This window comes from Porcisia hertigi, chromosome 31 (genome assembly GCF_017918235.1).
Source record: "Porcisia hertigi strain C119 chromosome 31, whole genome shotgun sequence".
NCBI lineage: Eukaryota > Euglenozoa > Kinetoplastea > Trypanosomatida > Trypanosomatidae > Porcisia > Porcisia hertigi.
Genome location: NC_090590.1, coordinates 1,229,610 through 1,251,284, shown reverse-complemented (window position 1 = coordinate 1,251,284; position 21,675 = coordinate 1,229,610). Strand labels below are relative to the sequence as shown.

Below are 21,675 nucleotides of genomic sequence, written 5' to 3'. Positions count from 1 at the left end.
ATCTACTTCCCTTCCACTATCCCACTGGATTCGCTACGAAGGTTACACTTCTGGATCTCCGCCATTCCATTCACTGCCGATGTTCACCTTGGTTGGGGTTGGCCTTGGCGATGCCTCTGATATAACCCTTAAGGGCATGAATGCCGTTAAGGAGGCGGACATCGTTCTTCTGGAAGCCTACACGTCTTTCCTGATCAACAACAATGCAGAGGAGCTGACCGGCATATACGGCAAGCCAGTTGTACTTGCAGACCGAGAGATGGTGGAAAGCGGAGTTTTCCTGGAGGACGCAAAGGTGAAGAAGGTGGTTCTTCTTGTCGTTGGGGACGTTTTTGGTGCAACGACGCATTCGGACCTGATTGTTCGTTGCCACGAACAGGGGATCGAGAGCAAAGTTGTCCACAATGCCTCGATCATCAACGCTGTCGGTTGTTGTGGTCTGCAGCTCTACCGATTTGGCCAGGTCATTTCTCTGTGTTTCTGGACAGAGACGTGGCGTCCAGATTCCTGGTACGAGCGCCTACAGAGCAACAGAGCTGCCGGTATTCACACTTTGGTGCTCCTCGATATCAAGGTAAAGGAGATCTCCAACGAGAACCTCGCGCGTGGGCGCAAAATCTACGAGCAGCCGCGCTATATGACGATCAGGCAGGCAGTTGAACAAATCCTGGAGGTGGAGAGCTATAAGAAAGGAGGCGCCGTGGCCATGGATGGCTCGACGTTCGCAGTTGGCTTAGCTCGCGTCGGCTCCACATCTCAGCAAGTGGTGGCGGGTACGATGAAGGACTTGCTCAGTGTCGACTTCGGCATGCCGCTTCACTCGCTCGTTATCGCGGGTGACGTACACGAGTGTGAGCGAGAGCATGTTAACCTGTTTCGAATCCCAGGGCAGTGAGGCTAAGTGAACTTGTAAACCCTCCCTAACAGTCATGTACGAGAAATGAAGCCGCAAAAAGGCCACACCCACGTTAATCGAGAGGATGCACGCGGTCACTGAAAGGCGTTTTGGGCGTTTCGCGTTGTGTTTGGTACTCCCTCCCTCCCTCTCTTCCTTATGTCTCCCTGCATTACGGACAGACGCCGCGTTTGTTGTGCACGCTCCAACTTCTCATTGCTTTCCCTGCCCTCTTTCCACCCCACATGTATTGCCTTTTCTGCGGGCTCTTGATTCGCACAATTGGAAGGCTCGCACATGGTCCATGGATTACACGTGGTTGTGGACGCGCTGTCGCTCATATCTGAGCGCCTTCCAGGGCCATATCGGTGCTTTGATCGGCTCTTCACAAGCGCACAGCTCTAGGGAGAAGCCGTTGCAAGGGCGACATCTTTTTCGCCCAGACAGGCTTCGAGACTTCAGCGCTTTTTCGACCCGCACCGGGCATAACCCGTGTAGGGGAAGCCACCCCTGCGGACAGAATTGCTTCCGCTGCACCTGCCACCTCAGCTCTCTAAGTACATAAACTGCCTTTTTCTCGGTGTGCTGGTGGGGGGGAGAACCCCCACGCATATGCGGTGGCAACGAGCAAGACTACCAGCAGCATCGATGTACCCCTGCTGAGCTGCTTGCTAGTGGAGCTGCTTTCTTTGCGGCTGCGTCGAGTGTGTAGATATCAGCTGTTCAACTCCCCTACCCTACCCCATCAGAGTAGCCGTCGCCCGCGGTCTTGCGGATCTCTCAGAATCAAGGCATCCTACGGTGCAGTTGAACGGGTTTCTACTGTATACATTGGTGCTTCTACCCCTCCGGGTAGTAGTAGTAGTAGGGAGGAGGAGGGGTAGTTAGGGGGTTCCTGGAATGGCACTTTCGCAGCTTCAATTGTTTGCTCCCGTACCACCCTGAAGGAAGGAGATGCTGCCGCACCTAGTAACAGTGCACCCTCATTCTGTTGTGCAGATTGGAAATGCAGAGGGACAAGGGGGGGGGGGAGGCGGGCAGCTACCGCTGACATCGAATCGAGTCTTGCTTCCCAACCGGGTCGCTTTTCAGAGGCGGTGAAGGCTCCACATGGCAAACTGCCAGGGTGCTGTTGATTGCACAGGGATCGCTCAATGCAGTCGTCCCTTGCGCGTGGAGCATCTGAGCGGCTGCCACATCAGTGGACGCAGAAATGCTGCACCTCAGGCAACTGAAACGAGTGGAGGAGCTGCTTCTTCCAGGGATGTGCATCACCAACGTCCAGGCTCTCATGGCTGGTGATGGGCTATGGGTGTATTCAGCTCTCAAACGCGTAGGGGCCCTCAGACACGTTACACGGCCTGCAAACGCCGCCTTACCTGACCCGATTTCATTTGTTCTCCACTATTATCAGCGACGTTGACTGCTTGAGGCATAGCCAGCGCCTCATCCATTTGAATCCCATCAAGACCCCTGTGACAAGCGATGACATCGCTGACCCACCCTTCACACTTACTTACTGTCGAGTACTTTTTTCGTTCTGAAGGACCACAGCGTTCACAGGGTATTCTTTCAAGGCAGAGGCCTCCACCCCACCGACGCTACTGCTGCAGGAGCACCTTAAATGGGCTCTCTGGCGGTTGGAAAGGATTTGGGCGACTTGAAACATTGCAAGATCTGTTTCTGGCACACACACACACACATCTGTGTCCCCGACGTCACAGAGATTGCAGCAATGCTGGAATCTGCGAAAGGCTTGACCTACAGGGTTTCTTCGTTGATCAAATCGGGATCGCCGGTCTCGAGCGGCTCCCGAAACTGGGCGTTGTTGTACCGTCGCCGACTGTCGCAGCCTCACTAGAGGCACTTCTGAAAGGTGTGTCCCCCCCCCCCCCCCCCAAACCGACTGACGTGAAGCTCATCGACGTGGATAAAAGGGTGGTGGTGGTGGTGACGATTTTTAGGTGTGGCGAAAGCGTCGGTAAGGACAGAGGTGACGTAGAAGGCATTGCGACGTCATCGATGTCGAGGATCTTGGTATGTGCAGGAAGCCGCGTCTGGTCGAGATGCGCTTGTTCAAGATAACTTCCACGGGGGCAAGGTTGGGTTGTGCCACTCCAAGTCGCTTCATAAGGGCTCTGACGTGGCCCATACCGCGATGCCTCGCAGTAGTCCGCTCCTGGTTTGCATCAAAATACAAGCGCTGGTATTGTGCAAGTCTTTACAGGGCACTGTTGGCAGAAAAAGGTCGCACCCGCAGTTTCTCGACCTCGGCATCGCCGAGACCACAAATCACCAATACGGAGCCCTTCCGGCTTGGAGGGGGGGGGGTCGGTATCTTGAGCTCCATGACACGGCCGTCGACGACCATGAATTGAAAAGGATTTGAGAGGCGATGTCCCCCTCAACAAGGGAGTTTTTGTCGCTCTCTGCCATTACTCCGTTCAGATAACTTTTTGGCAACGTTCTCCTCTCAAGAAGCTGCATGCTCAATTCTCTCCAGTGTCATCGGGGTGGGGCTGGGCTGGGCTGGCCTCGCTGGTCTCGAGAGGGGGGCCTACCTACCGACCTACTTACCTACGTCAAGGTGAATTTTGTGTACACCAAAGATACAAGGCAGTATACTGGGGGGATTCCTCTACAAAGCGCCACAGGCTCCTGAAGGGCAACGCCCAGTTTACCTGAGTGCTCTTTGGATGAAGGGTTTGTCCCACGTCGAGCTGGGCCCTACTGGGTATCACGTGATGAGAGATGCAGAGGGGGCGCATGGCGGAGAGCGTGACCTTGCTCATATAGCGGGGAGAGGGGGCTTTGGTGCTCAGCTGCCAGGTAGGCATGAGCCCAATCACCCTGTTCTGTGATTCCATTATTTTTTTTTGATACGTCCATGGTTCTATTACCCCGATGACTTGGACGCAGCTTGGCATTGGGGTTCATGACACACCCTGTGGGGACGGCGAGCGTTCCCCCGCCCAACTGCTAATCTCAAACCGTTTCCGTTCTTGACACGGTGCTTCTGCTTATGACGTAGTGGGGTCGGTGTGATTCATTGCTTCTGCGGTTGTGGCGGTCATTCCATGGGTGGGTCTCTCTCTCGTACAGACTTGCGACGGTGACGACGTCTGCGACTATCCCTTACGATGGGGAGGGGAGAGGGGAGGGGGGTGGGGGAAGTTTTAAGGTCACTGGGACGCATCTCACCGGGCCTCGACTTCGTCTGGATTCCCTTTGGTTTGGCCAGGTGTCTACTGTGAGACCCCGTGTGAATGTCTGCCTTCATCCCCCCCCCCCCCCAGCGAGGGTGGCTGGAAAGGAGGCTCCTCAACAAACCTCTCTGACGCCTCATCACTCACTCCTCGTTTCTTCACTGCTTCTACTTCGCAAACAAAAACACGAGAACACACAACACAACACAACACACACACACGCACACACACGACGGCAGATATACACTCTGCTGACCGCGCGCGGCGTTTCAGAGTGCAGAGAGCGGTTGAGGTATTTGTGAGCGAATGCTGCGATGTACACCATCGGCGCGGCAGGTTCTGCGTTTGACGGCACCCGTACTCAACTTTTTCCCCCTCGGGTACTCGTGCGGTCCAAAGAATAAGCAAATACTCGCCCCACCAAACAACCAAGATGGGCGGGCGACGCATCGGATGAAGAAGCTGCAGGGCTCAACGGACAAGCACCCCGGCCTGGTACCACGTAATAAACTTAAGCTGCATTGCGAGTGCTGCCGATTTCGTTGGGTTCAGGACACGTTGGTCGTGCGCTGCCTAGCAAACCCCACGGAGCACAACCAGCGTGAGATTTGGTTAGAGCCGACTTGGACATGGGGAAAGCAACAACCGTACCAGTACTACAAGTACATGCCCGTGAGCATCAACCCACGGACGGGCATGCCGCTAGCGCGCGAGGACGCCAAGGGCATGAACAACGAGCGTCGGTCGCAGGGTTTGCCAACCAAGACTCGTCTCTTAGAGCGGGAGCGGCGAGGCATATCCAGAGCAATTACAGGGCTAGGGATATACAACCAGCGTTGGCAGACGCGCTTCCCGTTTGCAACGTGAAAAGTAAGCGTTTGGGGTTTGGATTTGACTTTGTTTGCGTGTCGGGCCCTTTTCTGTTTGAAGGGGCTCAGCTGTGTGCGGTCAGGTGTCTTTTTTTTTTGTACGGCGCCTTACACGGTCATTGGAAGCAATGATTCTTCTTTATGTTGGTTCCCCAAGTGCTTTCATTGATCAAATCGATTGCATGTCGTACACGTTGCTCTCTTCTCGTGCTTCTTCGTCTGGAGGGTAGTAGTCCGTATTTTACTGCTGCGCGGTGCAGTCCCCCCCCCCCCCCCCCCGCAAAAAAAAAAAAACAAGGCCCCCTCATCTCTGGCTTAGCCGCTTGCTGAGTTTTTTTTCCAGCCTCAGATTTCTGTGCTGTTCATTTGTTGCACCATCGCCCCCCCCTCCCCCTCACAGATTCCCATGGTTCTCCCTCTCCTTCTGCACCTCTTTTCCTTCTCCTTTGATAGTTTCACTCATCTCGCTTTGACAGGTAGTTCTTTCTCTTCTTTTTTAGAGGAGAGGGGGGAGGAGGTGCTAGTCGATCGGGTGCAGGCATCTTGCGACCACACCTCTATCGAGGGCTACCCTTTCTCATTCATAGAGACACAATAGCGAAATCATGAGTGCCGACCCCGAGGCGCCAGCGGACCCGTCGCGCGTTAGCGGCGGTCACATTGTGCGCAACATGATCTACGCCCACGATGAAAGCCACAACCTGGAGATTGTCTCAGGGTGGTCGGAGCAGGGTACACGTGAGTACGACCAGGAGACGGTCCGACCTGCTATGGTGGACATGGACAAAGGTCATCCGTGCTTTGCACTTAATCAAGATCTGCTGAGCTGCTCCTACCGCTGCCCCCCAGAGATGAAACTGGGAGGGCGGACGGCTGTCTGCAATTCGGAGCGTCAGAAGCTCATGCGGTGCCTCGTGAAGCACAGGCAATGGAAGCCAGAAATGAGGGAGGGGACTCCGTGGTATCGTTTTTGGTGACAAGGCTGTGAGTCAGGTGATTGCTCTCCTCCTTTCGCCTCATTTCTGCGGTCGCTGCGCCTTTATCCACTGATCTCTCCAGGGGCTTGAGTTGTTATTTCTTTTCCATTGAAAGAGACGAGCGAAATAGGTGGTTGGTGTAGTGTAAAAGGCGGTGTTAAGTAATCCCCCCTCCTCCTCCCCCCTCCTACCATCTCTTCGCGATGTGTTTTGTCACATGCCTTACTACATTTAAAAACCGAAAATTGAAACACTCACAGACGTATACACGCGCACTACTCCCCCCCCCCCCACACACACACGCACACATTTTTCTATTCGTGCAGCCTTTAGACTCAGTCATTTTTTTTGTCTTCTCGGGGGGGGGGGCGCCACTGTATACCCATCCGATCGTTTCCCTCCCTTCAGAAGAGGAAAGGCCAAGTGGGAAGTCACAGGGCTGTGTGTGTGTGTGTGTGTGTGTGTCTGATGCTTTCTCAATGCTGGACTCTCTCCCCCTCTCCCCATACACATGTTTTTTTTCCCCTCGCATACTTTCACCTCGTCTTTCCCGATTGATCCTACTCGTCTTGTGCGTCCATCAGTGCCTTTGGTGTGCGTGAAAAGTTCAAATCACACTCTTGCGCTCTTTGCCCCTCTCCCCCCCTCCCCCCCCACTTCTCAGGGACATAAAAGAAAGAAAATCCACGTTTTTTTTTTTCTTCCCCCATTTTTATTCCATTGTATTGTATACGCAATTTACAGTCACTCGAAGGTGATGCTACGCCGCACCGCCCCCGCTGTGAGCTTCACGGTCTCACACCGTGCACTCATGATGCGCCCCAGCCGTCCCCTTCTCGGCGGTGACATGCACTCGAGCGACCGCTTCAAGGCTGCCTGGGACGAAATCCCCCTCCACATGATGGGATCCTCCCACAAACAGATGTTTGAGTGGTACTGGCGCGCCATGTACCAGCTCGGTCTGCGCGATCCCTACCGTCTCACCAAACTGCGCTCAATGATCAACTGGGCTGGCTTCTTTTCCTTTATATATCTGACCTACATCTCCATCTTCTACTCGTCCTTCTATCACGTGTACATGATGGACTGGCCGGAGCACTTCAAACGTGAGAACGCCCGCGACTACGCTCTGTCGCATGGCCACGACGTGTGGGCTGGTGATGGGAAGTTCATTCGCCCTTACTTCCATATTAACCCCCCGATGCTGACGATGACTGCGGAGGACATCTAAGCCACAGTGTATGCTGTTAGGATGGTAAAGGGTTACGACTTGGCGCGTAGGTACCGGCTTTGTGAGTGGCCCCCCTCCCCCCCTCCTTTCAAATCGAGTGTGCCTTACAAAGCGTTTTTTCTATTTTGTGTTTTCTAGCAGTGAGTATATATATTTTTAGGGGAAAAAACACGAAGCTATTTGTTTACAAAACAACAAAAAAGGGTGTGTCGGTGTGTGTGTCTGTGCGTGTGTGTGTGTGTGTGTGCGCTTCTCAATTTGATTTGGGTTTTCCTTCTGCAGATTGTTTATGTGTGCGCACCGAGTTTTTAGTATGAAGCTCGTTTTTGTCCCCCCCCTTTTTAACGGTTTCGCATTTCAAAAAAAAATATCATTTTCTTTTTGTTAGTGTATTTCGTGCTGTTTCAAGATCAGCGAGAAGAAAAAAAGGGGGAGAGAGGGCGAACAAACAAACACGCAATGCAAGCTCGAATCCAAGCGGGGTTACCGTGTATTGTGTGCGCAGTCGACTACTGTCTCCTCAGGAAGCTGAGATATGTTTCTCTTTCCATCTTCTTCCCCTCCCCCTTTTCTTTTTGGGTAGCCCTTTGCTGTGTATTTTTCTGACTTTACTCGAAAAAAAAAGAAAACGAACTGTGCTGCACACATCTGATGTGAGACGACACTGAAGCCTTCTCATCAATGGAGCGCCCCGACGCATCGTGCTCGCCCTCAACTCCCTCACTCTACTTATGTCCTCCTCGATGGCCGAAAGGCTCGTTCTTCTGCCTAAGCCGATCTCTTGCAGACCTGGTCTCACACCCCGCACACGCTGAGATGTGTCTGATCCGCGAACAGCCATAGTCACAGTACAGTGTATACACCTTTTTCTCCCCATAAAGGGCAAAGGAGGCGGTGCGCACCCGATAGGTCAACCAATCTCGCACCGCTGCCTCGTCACGCACACTGAAGCGCTGCTCACAGCGCTCTACCCGGACGCCATCATATCGCCCTACAGCGCCCCACCACCACCATCATGACCTCCCCCAGTTCTGCGATTGCACTCGGGTCTTCGCTTAGCTTGTATCCAATAACGGTCAGTGAGCCGCCACACGGGTGTCTATGCCAACAAAACGAGAACAATGCAAAACTTGTCGACGCCGCAGTGCTTCAGCTGGAACACTGTCTCTCTTGGGAGTAGAGGGGAGGGGGGCGGGGGCATCCCGGTGCGTGCTTCGGCTCGACACAGTCCATGAGCACGACCCTGCAGTGTCTGTGGGCGCCTTGTTTGCGCAGGTGCACAGGAACATGCGTGATGAACCTCTCTCTTCGAGCATGCAGCCGGCCAAGCGGCTGCAGTACACGCATTCGTTGTTGCTGATCCTCAACCACGGCCAACACGTGGTGCAGGAGCGCCAGAAGTGTCTGCTCCGCCCCTCGCAAGCCTTTGTCTCCCCCGCACCCACCCGCCCCTCCGCTGAACCCCAACTCAAGGCAGTCGCTTGGGAGTGTCAAACAGCCGGGTACCTCAGTGAGACGATTCATTTTGTGAAGGAGCCCCACGCCCCTCCTGGCTCAACGGCGTTCAACAAGATGGCGTATGGGTGAACTGAACTGCAGCACCGGCGCGGGGGGGGGAGCGACTCGTATGGAGGTACGGGCTCCCCCAGGCTTTTATCGGTCAGCAGTGCTGTTAGGCAGGAGACATCGGTGTCTCTGAAACAGTGTGCGTTGGGACAAAAAAAAGGAGTATGAAAGTCCGCTCCACTTTTTTTTTCGCGAGACTCTCACAGAACTAGAGCAGCGCAGTCTCTCTTCCCCTCTTCCCCTACAGGAGGTGGGGAGGCTCCTCTGATGGAAGATGCCTCTGTTCACCAGTGTATATATATGTATATATATATTGAAAGGTATGTTTCTCGTACTGGGGGGAATCAATGTCGCTCTCTTCCCTCTACCCGCTCTCCTTCTCCATCTCCAACCCTTTTTGCTCCCCTCCTCCCTTCCCCCCTCGAATCATGGGGATTTCAATCACTTTGCCATCACACGCAAGAATCGAAGGTCGCAGGTCAAACGCGCCATCCTGTTTGTGCTTTGCGAGGCACGGTGACATCAAAAGGGTTTGTCGCCTGGTGAGTGCTGCTGCTGCTACTGGTGCTGCTTCCCCCCCCCCCCCCGTGCTCTGATGTTCACTATAAGATGTCCTGCATCTATGTTGTGGCACCCTTCTGTGCACCACAGTCTTCTTCTTCTTCGCGCTCTTGAGAAGCCGCATACGCTTCTCCTTGATCCACACACCACTTCGCGTGGTCGTCTGTCTCCGCCACTTCTCTCAGAATGTGCAACAGAGTTGTCTATTCAGGCTCCATCCGCCTATCACAGGGACGGCTCTACTCTTGGGGTCCCCTCAGGTCACAGCGTTGTCCTGCACAAAGCAGAGGACTTGCTTCACGTACTTTGGCACCCGCCTTTTGCTGGGCAGGACTCTGGTGTAACCTCCCCAGCGCATTCTGAGGTGTTCGCTTCGCTACTCGAGTATCTCGAGGCATCGACAGTGAGCAACCACGTGACGTCGGCCATTGATGCTCTCCTGGTAACGCTGAACACAGGCGACATGGAGACAGTGCGCCAGACACATGCGCGGGTGATGGAGCTGGTAGAGAGGCTGGAGGCCTCCATCACTGATGAGAGTCTGAGCGAAACACATCAGGTGAACCAAAAGGAGCCGCTGAGCACGTGGCCACTTTTCTGCACGCTTCAGTTTCTCATTGAGGAGGGCGGCTTGCTGACGTCGGCCTTTCCCCGCACAAACAAGGCCTACACGCGACTTTGTCGAACTAGCAAGGCTGTTGCGCAGCACCGGCGCCTCGTTCAGCGCACCGTCGAGCAGCTGCTGGATGAAAGTAGCAGCGCAGATACTGACGTCAGCCAAAGAGCGCGGGTGGAGATGAGCTATCCGGCAAAGGGCTTCTTGCGTGACGTCCAACGGCATCTGGCGTCGTACAACTTAACCATGGAGGAGCGCACTACAGATGGGGTCTCGGGTGAGAAGGGGCCGCTCAACAGCCGTGCAAGCGGTGGACGACTCGGTATCCAGGCGGTCAAGGCTCGTCTACCTTGGACGCTTCAAGCACGACCACTACGCAAAGGATAGCCGTCAACATGTACTGCGCCGCGACAAAAGAGCGGCTCCGCACATGGATGTCGATGAAGTCCTATGCGGCGAGGGCCACGGGGCTACACGGGGGGGGGGGGGTGGGGGGGGGTGCTGCCACGCCACGCCACAGCTCTGGTGAGGCCCGTAGCTCTCTCTCTCTCTCACACGCACAAAAAGAGAGGGACTCTAGGCTTTTATGTGTTCTTGAAGCGCGGAGGATTTCTTTCGTCTTTTCCATTGTCCTCACACACGTGTAATCGATAACGCACACGAGATCTCAAGGTAGGGAAAAAGCGGCTTCTGCAGTTGAGTATGTTGGACAACCGTATAAATGGATCACTCCCGTGGACGGGGGGGGGCCCATGCACTAAATCGCCCCCCCCCTCCATTCCCTCCCCTTGCGGAGGTGCAGTTGGGTCGTTCCCTTATCCGCTACGCTTTCCAGTCTTGGAGGGGGGGGTCCGCGTCGCGGGTGCAATGCTCTAAAGGTTCACATGCTCAAAACTGTGGCCTCCTTGGACCCCTCTCACTTTTTAACTCACTGCATGCTCTCTACGCATCTTCGCCCCCCCAACTCACCCACATACACACACACACACACACGGCGTACATGCACAGGATTTCCCCCTGATAGTAGTTGAAGGATGAGCCGCAACGGTGAGCTTTGCTTGCAGAAGGTCATTGTGTCGTATAGCCCCAACAAGGGGAACCCGGCGATGCGACAGTTTCTGGCTACATACCTGCCCGAGTTCTATCGCCAGTATCCACAGGTAAAAATTGATATTCGCCCTCGACATTGGCCAGAGAGCTGCATCACCGGCGTCTACCGGGACGGAAGCGAGAAGGCGTACTCCATCCGATATCTTAGCTCGATGGGCATCAATATTCGCTTCCACCGTTTGGTTAACGAAGGAAATGATTACAATCATACCTTCTCTGCCTCCCACCTGCACATGCAGCGCAAGAGTGTCCAGGGCACATGGAACCCATATCTCTGGAATTACGAGGGCACCCGTACTCGCCACAAACCACCGGCGCAGTGGGACAGGAAGCTGACAGAGAAGGAATGGAACTACTATATCCAACAGTACGGAGCCCAGGTGAAGGCGGAGGAAGACACCATTGCGAATCGTGTGCGTCGCTACACCGACATTCCAGAGGAGAGCACGGAGGAGGTTCGGCAGCGCTGGAGTGAACACGTAGTGCCGCGCTTGCAGACTGACCTAGAGTACAACCTTAGCCACTGGAAGAAGCAACACCGCGCCGGAGCGGGCCGACCGGCCCCCCCAACGCTGAACGAGTACAGCCTTTTCTCTGTCCCTGATCACTCTAGCCTTGGCCAGGATACTATTGATATGCTGCGCAGACGCGAGACCCAGCGCGAGGAAGACTGGTGGCGTGAGCGCAAGGAACAACTAAGGCCACCCAAGTGAGCAACAGTGGACCCTTCTTATCAGGGCGTGTATATTTTAGTTGGATGACACCAAGGTGACCGGCCCCGCCCCCCCCCCCCCCCACCTTAGTTTTGTGATCACAGTTGTGATGCGAAGCGTTTGGGTAACACAGACAAAAGAGCAAAATAAAAGTCGACCGTGCGGCATGTCGGACGGAAAAAAAAAGCGGGGCATCTATGCACCACCTCGGTTTATATCTTTTGTATTTGGGAGGATGCCCCCCTTCTCCCCCTCTTTCCACGGGGGTGTGTAGCCGTCCGCTTTCCGCCTCCGTTAGATATGAAACATAAGTGTTGATGGGTGAGATGATAGAAGCTCTACCTTGAACCAAGAGGGTGTGTATGTTTTTTTTTTTGTGTTCAAGTGGATCCTGTGTGTAGGCCCCCCCCTCTCTCCCCCTTCCCCCTTCCCCCTTCCCCCACTTTTCTACCCTTCTCTTCTTGGTCTCTCTCTGTTCTTCTCCCCCCCCCCTCCCTCCCTTTCTTTTCCTCCTACTAGACTTATTCAGCGCTCAGGCGAACATGGCCTTGTGACTGAGCATTCATCGCAGTAACGGCAAAGGCTTTGGTTGTTCAGGCCATCATTCCTCACAAATTAGTCCACTGGTCTTTCAGTTCCACATGCTCCAATTTTCGCTACCGAATGCTCACTTTTTTATTTTTTTTCTCGCTCTCTCATTCGAGAGCTTAGCGCACGCCTTCTCTTGCCTTTCCCGCCACCTAGCCAGGTGGCCACATCGAATATTCTCTACTCCCCCCCTCTCCCCCCTCTCCACCCTCTGTTTCACTTGAAAAAAAAAACTGAAAGCTGTACAGTTTTCTATGGAATGACTGCGAGCGTGATCATTGTGAGGAGAGGTGCATTTTCTCCTGGAACTCACGGCGGAGGTGAGAGCCAACAAAGAAACAAACACATGAATAAATATGGAGCTCAGGCGGAGGAGGACGGAATGTAAGAGGTCTAGCTTGGCCATTGGTTCTCACGAGACGATGGCAGCGCTGGAACCGTATTCTTGTCCTAGTCTCTCCTCGTTCACCCCTCCCCCCCCCAACTTCAACGGTGTGAGTCCAGAGCCGAACAAATGGGAGCGTGTGGTAGAAAAAACCAGAAAAAGCCGATTGGGATTTAGCAGAGAAAACGCCTCACACTCTTCTCACCTCTCGTGTGTCATCAACGCACTTTTTTTTTTGTGTGCCCTCGACCCCTAATTATGTGGCGCATCTTCGCCAAAACGAAATTTGAGGTACTTCACGAAAAATCGTACACAAGGTCGATTCGCAAACGGGGGCGTCGCGTGTGTGCGCACACAGTCATTGCCCCGTGTCCTCCCTTACGAGGTAGAGGGGTTGCGGAGTCTTGATCATTGATGACGTCTCCTTCCGTCTCTGTGGCATCTTTAGGGATCGTATGAACGCGTTTGGTTCATTCCCCGCCCCCTCCCCCTCCCCTTTCCACCTTCCTCAGCTGCTCCTTGCAGAATCTTCTCGGCCTTCGAGGCGGAGGGGGAAGGTTGGGGGGTGACGGCTGAGGAAGGGGGGGGTGAAGATTCAGCTCAAGAGGATTATGTGTGGTGCCTACTGGGTGGCGGTGGTGTGCGGTTCTCATCCTCCTCTCCTACCATAAAGCGAAATACATCTTCTTCATATGCAGGCTGTCGTTTCTAAGTTTGTCCCGTTCACGGCCTTTGGAGGAAGGGGAGGAGGTGAGGTGAGGTCAGGGGAGGGTCGCTTCCGCACAACACGCCGGTGCTGCGGCCCCATGCAAATGTGCTACTCTTCTTGTTTGAGTCTTGTGTGACATGTCTGATCCCCCCCTTTCCGCTTTTTACGTCTTTTTGGGCCGTGTTTTCACATACAGGCACTCACACAGACATCTTTGCCTGGAGACTGAGTCCCCCCTTCCCTCTTTTTTTTTTATCGCTGCGGGTGGGCATTCAATCGAAAGAAAGAGGTAGACAGCTTGAGGAAGAAGGATGCATATATAGACACGCTCTCATAAGGCCATCGCATCCCCCCCCTTCCCTCCCTTCCCCACTTCAACAGCAACTACAAGACAATAAAAAAAGGGTCGACAACACGGTTTCGGTGGGTGCATGGTTGGCCGTTTGCGGCGATATACTTTGAATCCCTCCCTCCCCCCCTTTTTCCTGGTTTCCCCAACGTTCATAAGTGAATCATCCCTTTTTCAGAAATATTACCAGGCGATGCCAGGCAAATGGCACAGCCATTCGCAGAAAATAATCTTGGATCTTCCGCAACGTCGCTCTCTCACGCTGGCGTCATTGGCAGTTCTGCACCTATTCGTGCCTCTGCCTCCGTCACAGTTCTCGAAGGCGCAACGACTGCGAAGCCTTCGCCACAGCAGGTGCCGCACCTTAGTAGTAGTAGCGACAGTGGTGGTGCCATGGTAATGGTATCTAGCAGCCTTCGCTACACAGATGCCAACTCGTGTGAAGAGGTCTTTCCGATGCATACACTCCAGGAGGCCACGACCGATGTAGCGGTGAGGGTTCCCATCGATCATACACGGCGCGTCTGCGTCTCTGATGTGGATTCGAGGAGCACGAAAGCACTTGTCCCACAGCCGGCTGCGTCGCCGGAGGTCATGGGGGTCGCCCCTCTCCTCACCTCCAAGTTATCGAAAGAGTCGCTGCATTCGAGTGAGCCCGCCGATGCCATCTCTTCCCTGTCATACGACACCAGTCGAAGAGTGTCTCCTCGGGGTTTCATCACTGGGCCTTGCTCTTCTCGGAGGACATCCAGTGATTCCTCGATTGTTACGATGACATCCCTGTCATCACCCACTCTTTGCACCAGCAGTTTGAATAGCAGCGCGTCCCACTCGCGTACCAGCTCACTGATGTATAACAGTTCCCCTTTTTATAATGATGGCAGGTGCAGGAGTCTTGAGACTGAAGCCGCAGTAGCAAAAAGTCGAGCGGCGATCTCTTCTTCTATCTCATGCCTGCACGCGTTCTCGAAGATGCCACCACGCGCACGACCTGCGTCCTCGGCTCGCTCTCGCGCTGAGCACTTCACAGAACTGACGAAGCCGCCGGAGGAGCCCCTTCAAGGTGAAAGCAGTCAACATTCGTTACCCAGTGACAATCGAAACGGGGATGTTTCTTGTACATTTGAGGCAGCCGCGCCCGGCCAGGAAAAACTGGAATTTCTTCCCCCGCCCGCGTTGGCCAGCGAGGAGCGAGATCCCCTGCCATCACCTGACACCTTGGTCACAGTACCGCGCACTGCTCCACCCATCACCACAGTCCCAGTGACCAATCAAGGTCTGAACGCCAGCGGTGGTGCTGTCCCAAACGTTCCGGTGATCCGTCTTTCTGGCGTTCGTTCTCTCCCCGTGAGCGATGTGGAGCGTAGCCTGGTCAGCATCCCCGCTCTGGGCTATGGACCACGCAGTACCCCCAACGCCTGTTCCATAACCTCAGCTCGTTCAGGCCGCTCCTCACGATCGGCGCGCCACTCCAATCGCTACACCACGACGCTTCGCAACAGCATTCCAAATCTGAAGGAGCTCTTTCCTTCCTTGCCCGATGAGTTGTACGTCACGCGTGATCGGCTGTGCATATCGCAGGAGGGCAAGCGGCAACTCGGGTGTGGTGCCTACGGGACTGTGCAGCGAGCGGAGCTCTACCCGCCAGCGGCGGACTTTCCGCGCTTCTTCACGCCAACAACGGATAGTCTGACGAGCCCGACTATCTCTAGCGCTCCATGCTTTTCACCAGCCAACGGGTGCGTCTCGACCCATAGCTTCTCATTCGACACCGCCGCTCTTGGAAGCAGTGGGAATGTGGCAGGTGTCAGCCACGGTGGCCACAGTGGCACCGAGCAGGCGGGCCGGGTGGAGTCTATAGCACTGGTTCCTGATACCAGCGGCTACACCCGCTTGCCTTCAGCGCCATTTCTCTGCAATGACAGCGTCTCGGCTTCGATGCTACCGCTGCACCAACAGCCATACAACGAGCAGACCGCATCGTTCTACAACGGCGTCGATGACATGATGGGGTGGCGCAGGGCGGTGGAGCGTGCGAACGACTCGTTGTGGTGGCCTGAGTCAACCCCAAACGACGATGCAACGCCGGATATGGCTACGGGGCAGGCCACCGCCCTCTCGGTGCCGTCGCGCTCGCAAGTGGCACCGCTCTGTGCATCCGTGATCACCGGTGCGTTCGCGGCTCAGTACAAAACCCCACCGTTCTCTTTCTCGGAGCGATCCTCAAATCGCAAAGCTACGGCAGCGATTTCATTGGGCTCTAAATATGAGACAGAGAGCGACCTGCCACTACCGGTGACCTCGCGGCTACGCTCGCGTCCTCGTTCCAACTCGCACCTGAGCTTCTCGTCGACAACGTCGCCTATCTTCCCAGTGCACGTCTGGGAATGCGACTACGCGGATGCGACAGCGGTGGGCGACGCAGACAACAACACCGTTCACAGGGGTCGGTGTGAGAAGGGTACGAGCTGCACCATGCCCGTTATTCCGTTTTTCCATACAGTGCCGGGAGAGGAGGAGGCGGTCGGAGGAGAGGCTGGGACGGAACACACGATGGTCGCTAGCACCGGCACACATGCCTTTGAGTCGCTGCACACGCCAGTGGAAGGGGGCTGTATTTATTGCAGGCACGGAATGCTTGCTCGGCATTGCGTTGCGGGGGAGCTTGATAGCAGGAGTGATGGATCGGGGGCGGCGCGCGCGAGCCCCTCCTATACCTCTCGAATCACCACAGGAGATTTCATAGACACTGCATCGAATCCTCTTGTGGAGGGAAGGGCGGCGTCATGCTGCGAGACGGCAGTGCCGCTACTCACCACTACTGTGGATCTGCACTGCATTGGGTCCCGAAGCACCACTCTCGGATCCACCGAGTTCGCGGAGGACTTCAGGGCCATGGATCACACAGCACCGTCAGAAGAAGTGACAGTGGCAGGATCCCACCCAAGCGACAGGGGACTGGTGGAGTCTGACCGCGGTTCATCAAACACGCTTCCTGATGCATACATGGAACAGGATTATCACACCGACACGCAGCCAGCGGTCGTGGCACCCATCAAGGCGATTCACATTCGTCCGAGCGCACCCCTCGACACGACTGGGCTGGGCTCCACGGAATCAGCCGTGCCGGGGGAGAGGGACAAAAGGCGGAGGGATGAACTTGCAGGGAGGGCGGCTGCTGCGCTGTGGAGCCAAGACCTCGAGGCGGGGCCAGGGAGCCTACAAGTAGGCCTGGGGGTCGGCAGGGACTCCTCTCAGGGGAGCATCAGTTGCCTCAAGCCTCAGCTCCTGTGTGACGAGGCAGGGTGTGAAAGGTCGATGCTGCTGGCACAGAAGGTGATGTGGGAGGTCCAAGAGGAGCACCACCACGCTATGAGCCAGTCGCCGGAGGAGACGGAGGAGTCACTGCGAGATGGACTTCTCGTTAAACGAACGGGGCATGACAGCCCTTCTGCGGGGCAGAAGGCGCACGATAATACACGGTACGGCGGTGATGCGGCAACGAAGACGGCCCCCCGTGTCCAGTTGGAGGCAACGGGGGAGACGGGGTCGGTGACGCAGCACTTAACGCCGCTAAGCACACGCACCCTCACCTCAACACCAGCCTCCCCGTCAGATCCGGCCACCACAGCGAGGGTGACCAATGCCGCCTCCTTCCCCCCCCGCACACATGCGCCAGGCGGTGTTGGTCCCAGTGCGATCCCGGGAGGAAGCGTAGCGTCTAGCCGCGCCCTTGACTCAGGGACTGGGAGCAGCGCGATTCTCACCAGAGATGCCGACGCTGCGTCGCCAAGGTCTGCCACGTCCACGATGAAGCCAGCTAATCTTGGTGTCACGCTTGTGTCCGGTGACACCACCAACCCACTGCGGCTGTCCTCCGATTTTCCGCGTACCCCGATCGTCCGCCGTGGCGTGAGCTCGTTGTTGGCGGCTGGCATGCCCACCGATGGCGCCGCGCGGTTTCGCTCTGTTGCCATTAAAGTCGTTGAGAAGGCAGACCTCATCTGTAATTCACTGAAGCTGAATGCCTTCCATAATGAGCTGCGCATGGCGAGCCGGCTCCACCATCCGTGTTTGGTGAAGACGTTCGGGGTCGCCGAGGATGCGGACAATTTTTATCTGGTCATGGACCTCGCAGAGAAGGGCAACTTGGCACAGTATCAGCAGAAGTTCGGGGTGGCACACACACGCGAGATGGCGCCACGATTCATGGCAGACATTGTGTGTGCCCTCGAATACCTCGGCGATGGGTCCCAGCATTCGTACTTGATGGCGCCACACCCCAACAGTGCAGGCGACAGTGTTTTACACAGCCACAGCAGCAGCGCATCTGGCACGACTGGAATAGGAGATGATGGACGAGTGGCAGCCGCTTTGCAACCGCAGAATTTGCCTGACTCCGCATCCACGCACTCCCTACATCAAGCCCACGAAGGCGCCGTAGCGGCAACAGTGTCAAAGCAATTGCCAATGCAAGCTTCGATGGCTCTTTCTCTGTCATCGCAGCTTGCTGGCGAGTGTGCTGACGACTTTGGGGCGGGTGTGTGTAGCAGCATCTCGGCGATGGAACTGATTCGGCAAGAGTCGAAGCGCGGGCCGTCGCTGTGGCCTTCGCGCATCTCTTCCACAGCCGTGGGGTATGAGCCCCAGGCGTGTGCCCACGCTGCCGCTATCCAGCAGCAGCAGCAGGGTTGGGATGCCAGGGACCCCAGGCAGCAGGACAGTGTCATTGTGCACCGCGATCTCAAGCCCGAGAATCTCCTGCTCACGTGTAATCTTCACGTAAAACTGGCCGACTTCGGCGATGCGTGCTTTTACGGCGATGATGAGGCGAACGGCTTTGGTGGAACGCCCTCTTACATATCCCCGGAGGTGCTCACGCGCTGCAAGGCGAGTCCGTACAGTGACTTGTGGGCCCTGGGATGTGTGTTGTACGAGCTCCTGGTCGGCGAGCGGCTCTTCTCCGGCTCGCTGGCAGATGTGGGTGATGCCCTGCGGAGGTTCAAACCCGAGGCGCTCGAGTTCCCTGAGCTGCTCTCGCCAACGCCGACCAATTTGTCGACGTCAACGGAGAACCGTGCGCAGGCGGGGGGCATCGGGGCGGGTGCCGGTATCTCGGAGGCTGCGAAGGATTTGGTTAGGCAGCTCCTTCAGCCAGTGCCTGAGGAGCGCATCGGTTCGGTGGAGCGCGGTGGCTTCAACGTTCTCAAAGCACACCCTTTCTTTGCGGAGATTCGTTGGGACAGGTTGCTGCAGACAACGAGCATAGCGACCACTAACGCTCACCACATGGCAGCGCTGGCCGAGTACCTTGGACCGGCCGAAGTGGTGGTGCACTGCTCCCCCGTGAAGGTGTGGCCCACCTTGGAGGGGAGTAGCAGCGAGGGTTATTTGAGCAACAACAACAGCAGCACAAAATTTTGTGGCTCGCAGGAAATACTGTTGATGGTGTTGACCGATGCGCCGCGCCTCTTTTTGGTGGACCCTGACTTTTCAAGCATTCATCTTGAGATTCCCTGGCACGCGGGTCTACGTGTCTGTGTTCTGTGCGCCGAACACCTCACCATTACTGTCCCCATTAGCGACACTTTGAACTCGCTCTCGACTCCCCCTCCAGAGACACTGTCAGTGACGACCACAGCAGGGACGAGCCCGATTGGACCGCGCAACAACCTTGGCGCGGTGAAGGGACGCATGATCACCTACACCTTCTCCGATCTGGAGCGGCGCGCCGCTTTGTGGGGCGCTAAGATCGATCACCTGCCGTCGGTAGGCCCCATAAAGCCTGAGGTGTGCGGCGTGGCAGGGGCGAGTACGCCATGCCTCTATTCCGCACCGGTAGCCCCCATGACTGGTGGATCATCTCATTTGCTGTGGTTTAATGACTTTCATCATAATCAGCAGCAGCACTGCCGTGGCACCCCTATTCTCTCGCCACGTGCAGGCATCTGCCTCCTGCACCGGCTGCGCACCACTCGCGCCATGAGATCTGGAAGCTCTGGAAACGTGCTGACATTGAGAAACCAACACACTCTTTGCACGCCGCGCGACATGCAGGACGCCGCAGCGTCTGGCAACTGCGCAGAGCTGAGCACCTACGCGTACGGCAGTGCTCTGTCCGAGTTCATTACCCCGCCAGCACCTCCGTCGCACCTTCGTACGTCTTCCTCCTGAGCAATAGCACTTCAGGACCGACACCAAATATAACGGCCTTCATGCGACATTCACTTGATCTGGCGCAGCCACCGCCTTCTACAATGGGGTGGGTGGGGCGTTCCCGTCTTGTAGTCGCTGATGCATTGAAACAGCTGCGACAGTGGCGTCCTCCAGCTCGAACAACCCACCACGCAGTTCTCTCCACATCTCGAAGTCGCATCGACTCACCCGTGAGAGCGCTCGCAGAACAATGTCGCCGCACAATTTTAGCTTCAGAAAGGCCGGCACATGAATGCGACTTGGCGTCCTCCAGGGGAGGAAGCACACCCACCCACCCACCCACCCACCCACACAGACGGGTGGAGGCGGAGGCTCTCCAAAACGCTTTTTTTGTAGTTGTTTTACTTTCTTTTTTCTTGACCAGAGGGGAAAGCGGCGTGTGTGTGTGTGTGTGCGTGCGTATGTATGTGCGGGGGGGGGGATGGGTGGAGGTTTTCCAGGGAGTTGGGCAGAGGCCGCAGTTCTCAGGAAATGAGGCACACTTTTTCTCTTCTTGGATTCTCTCTTAAACAATGAAATCTTCGAGGATTCATGATTACAAAGAGCGAAGGAGGTGTCGATTGGGAATCGATATGTGCGCACACATGGGATGTATATCGTACTCCCCCCTCCCCCCTGACTACGCCAGGGCATAACAGGTGTACGTGGTTCATCCCCCCCCTTTTTTTTTGCTTCTCTGACTCATCGAAGAAAAACTTTTTTTTTCGGCAACTACAATCAAGAATACACGTTTACGTGTGTTTGTGTGTTTTCCTCCTCTTCCTCCTCCTCCTCCCCCCCTTTATTTCCCCTGATCCACCCCCCCCCCTCCACCCACTTCCCCTCCAACAGTCACACGCAGGCGTCTTCACTTGGGGGGTTGGGTGACGGTGACGGTGGCGGTGGCGGAGGGGGGGGGGCGGCAGCGTGCATACACGTACCCACACAGCGACAGCGAGTGGGAGGCATTCGAAGGTATACACCACAGAGAGAGAGGACGCTTCAAGGTTGAACGCTTCGCATGCGCACATGACACCAAAAATGTGCCGCACGGGGGGTCCCTTCATGCGTTCCAAGAAAACACACGCATGCATTTGTCTCCTCTCTCTTTTACCTGGCTGATCAAGGCGGAGGTGCCGTATCATTTGGCATGCACGCGCTTGATTGGCTCTCTGATGTGTTGAGTAACTCCCCCAGTCAGCTCACGCTGTTTTCCCATTTCGATCCCTTCGTCCGTCGTTTGTAGACGGAAAATCCCCAAATAATTTAAAAAGAACAGCATTCCACGCCATCGCCACCACAGCTCCAGCAGCACATTTATGTGCCCCCCCTTTTTTTTGCGTTGTGAGTGCGCATCTCTTGCTTCTCTCTGTGTATTTGTGTGCATGTGTGGGGGCGTTCTTCTCTCTCGGCTCTTTTTTTTTTCCGGGGGCTCGTTGTTCTGTTTGCGTGCGATTTATCTTTCATTTTTATATTTATGATTTCACTTTGCACTGCTACACACACACACAACAGGCAGATGCTGACTTCTCAGTCGCACAAAAGTTATGTTAATGGTCATTTTTTGTCATTGATGTACTCGTCTATCATTTATCATTGCAAATTATCTTTTTTTTTGTTCCATGCGCCTCTGTACGGGGATGCCCTTTGACGTGTGTATACCCGAGTTGCCAACCTCTGTAGACCTGCTGGTTGCTGTGTTTGT

The 21,675-nt window shown here is 55.4% G+C and overlaps 7 protein-coding genes across 7 annotated transcripts; all 7 read left to right on the top strand.

Moving 5' to 3' along the window:
• Window positions 1-79: 79 nt before the first annotated feature.
• On the top strand, window positions 80-895 carry JKF63_03887 (uncharacterized protein; the record flags this gene model as incomplete). Its single annotated transcript, XM_067899884.1, has 1 exon — window positions 80-895. The coding sequence occupies one exon, from the start codon at window positions 80-82 to the stop codon at window positions 893-895; it is 816 nt and encodes a 271-aa protein (XP_067755090.1).
• Window positions 896-4,407: 3,512 nt separating this feature from the next.
• JKF63_03886 (uncharacterized protein) lies at window positions 4,408-4,968 on the top strand (the record flags this gene model as incomplete). Its single annotated transcript, XM_067899883.1, has 1 exon — window positions 4,408-4,968. One exon carries the CDS (start codon window positions 4,408-4,410, stop codon window positions 4,966-4,968), a length of 561 nt encoding a protein of 186 aa, XP_067755089.1.
• Window positions 4,969-5,575: 607 nt separating this feature from the next.
• On the top strand, window positions 5,576-5,947 carry JKF63_03885 (uncharacterized protein; the record flags this gene model as incomplete). The annotated part of the gene is made up of 1 exon (XM_067899882.1): window positions 5,576-5,947. One exon carries the CDS (start codon window positions 5,576-5,578, stop codon window positions 5,945-5,947), a length of 372 nt encoding a protein of 123 aa, XP_067755088.1.
• Window positions 5,948-6,704: 757 nt separating this feature from the next.
• Window positions 6,705-7,178, top strand: JKF63_03884 (uncharacterized protein; the record flags this gene model as incomplete). Its single annotated transcript, XM_067899881.1, has 1 exon — window positions 6,705-7,178. The coding sequence occupies one exon, from the start codon at window positions 6,705-6,707 to the stop codon at window positions 7,176-7,178; it is 474 nt and encodes a 157-aa protein (XP_067755087.1).
• A 2,161-nt stretch (window positions 7,179-9,339) lies between these two features.
• Window positions 9,340-10,308, top strand: JKF63_03883 (uncharacterized protein; the record flags this gene model as incomplete). Its single annotated transcript, XM_067899880.1, has 1 exon — window positions 9,340-10,308. The coding sequence occupies one exon, from the start codon at window positions 9,340-9,342 to the stop codon at window positions 10,306-10,308; it is 969 nt and encodes a 322-aa protein (XP_067755086.1).
• A 647-nt stretch (window positions 10,309-10,955) lies between these two features.
• On the top strand, window positions 10,956-11,744 carry JKF63_03882 (uncharacterized protein; the record flags this gene model as incomplete). The annotated part of the gene is made up of 1 exon (XM_067899879.1): window positions 10,956-11,744. One exon carries the CDS (start codon window positions 10,956-10,958, stop codon window positions 11,742-11,744), a length of 789 nt encoding a protein of 262 aa, XP_067755085.1.
• A 2,235-nt stretch (window positions 11,745-13,979) lies between these two features.
• On the top strand, window positions 13,980-19,949 carry JKF63_03881 (uncharacterized protein; the record flags this gene model as incomplete). The annotated part of the gene is made up of 2 exons (XM_067899878.1): window positions 13,980-15,670; window positions 15,701-19,949. 2 exons carry the CDS (start codon window positions 13,980-13,982, stop codon window positions 19,947-19,949), a joined length of 5,940 nt encoding a protein of 1,979 aa, XP_067755084.1.
• Between the last annotated feature and the right edge of the window lie 1,726 nt (window positions 19,950-21,675).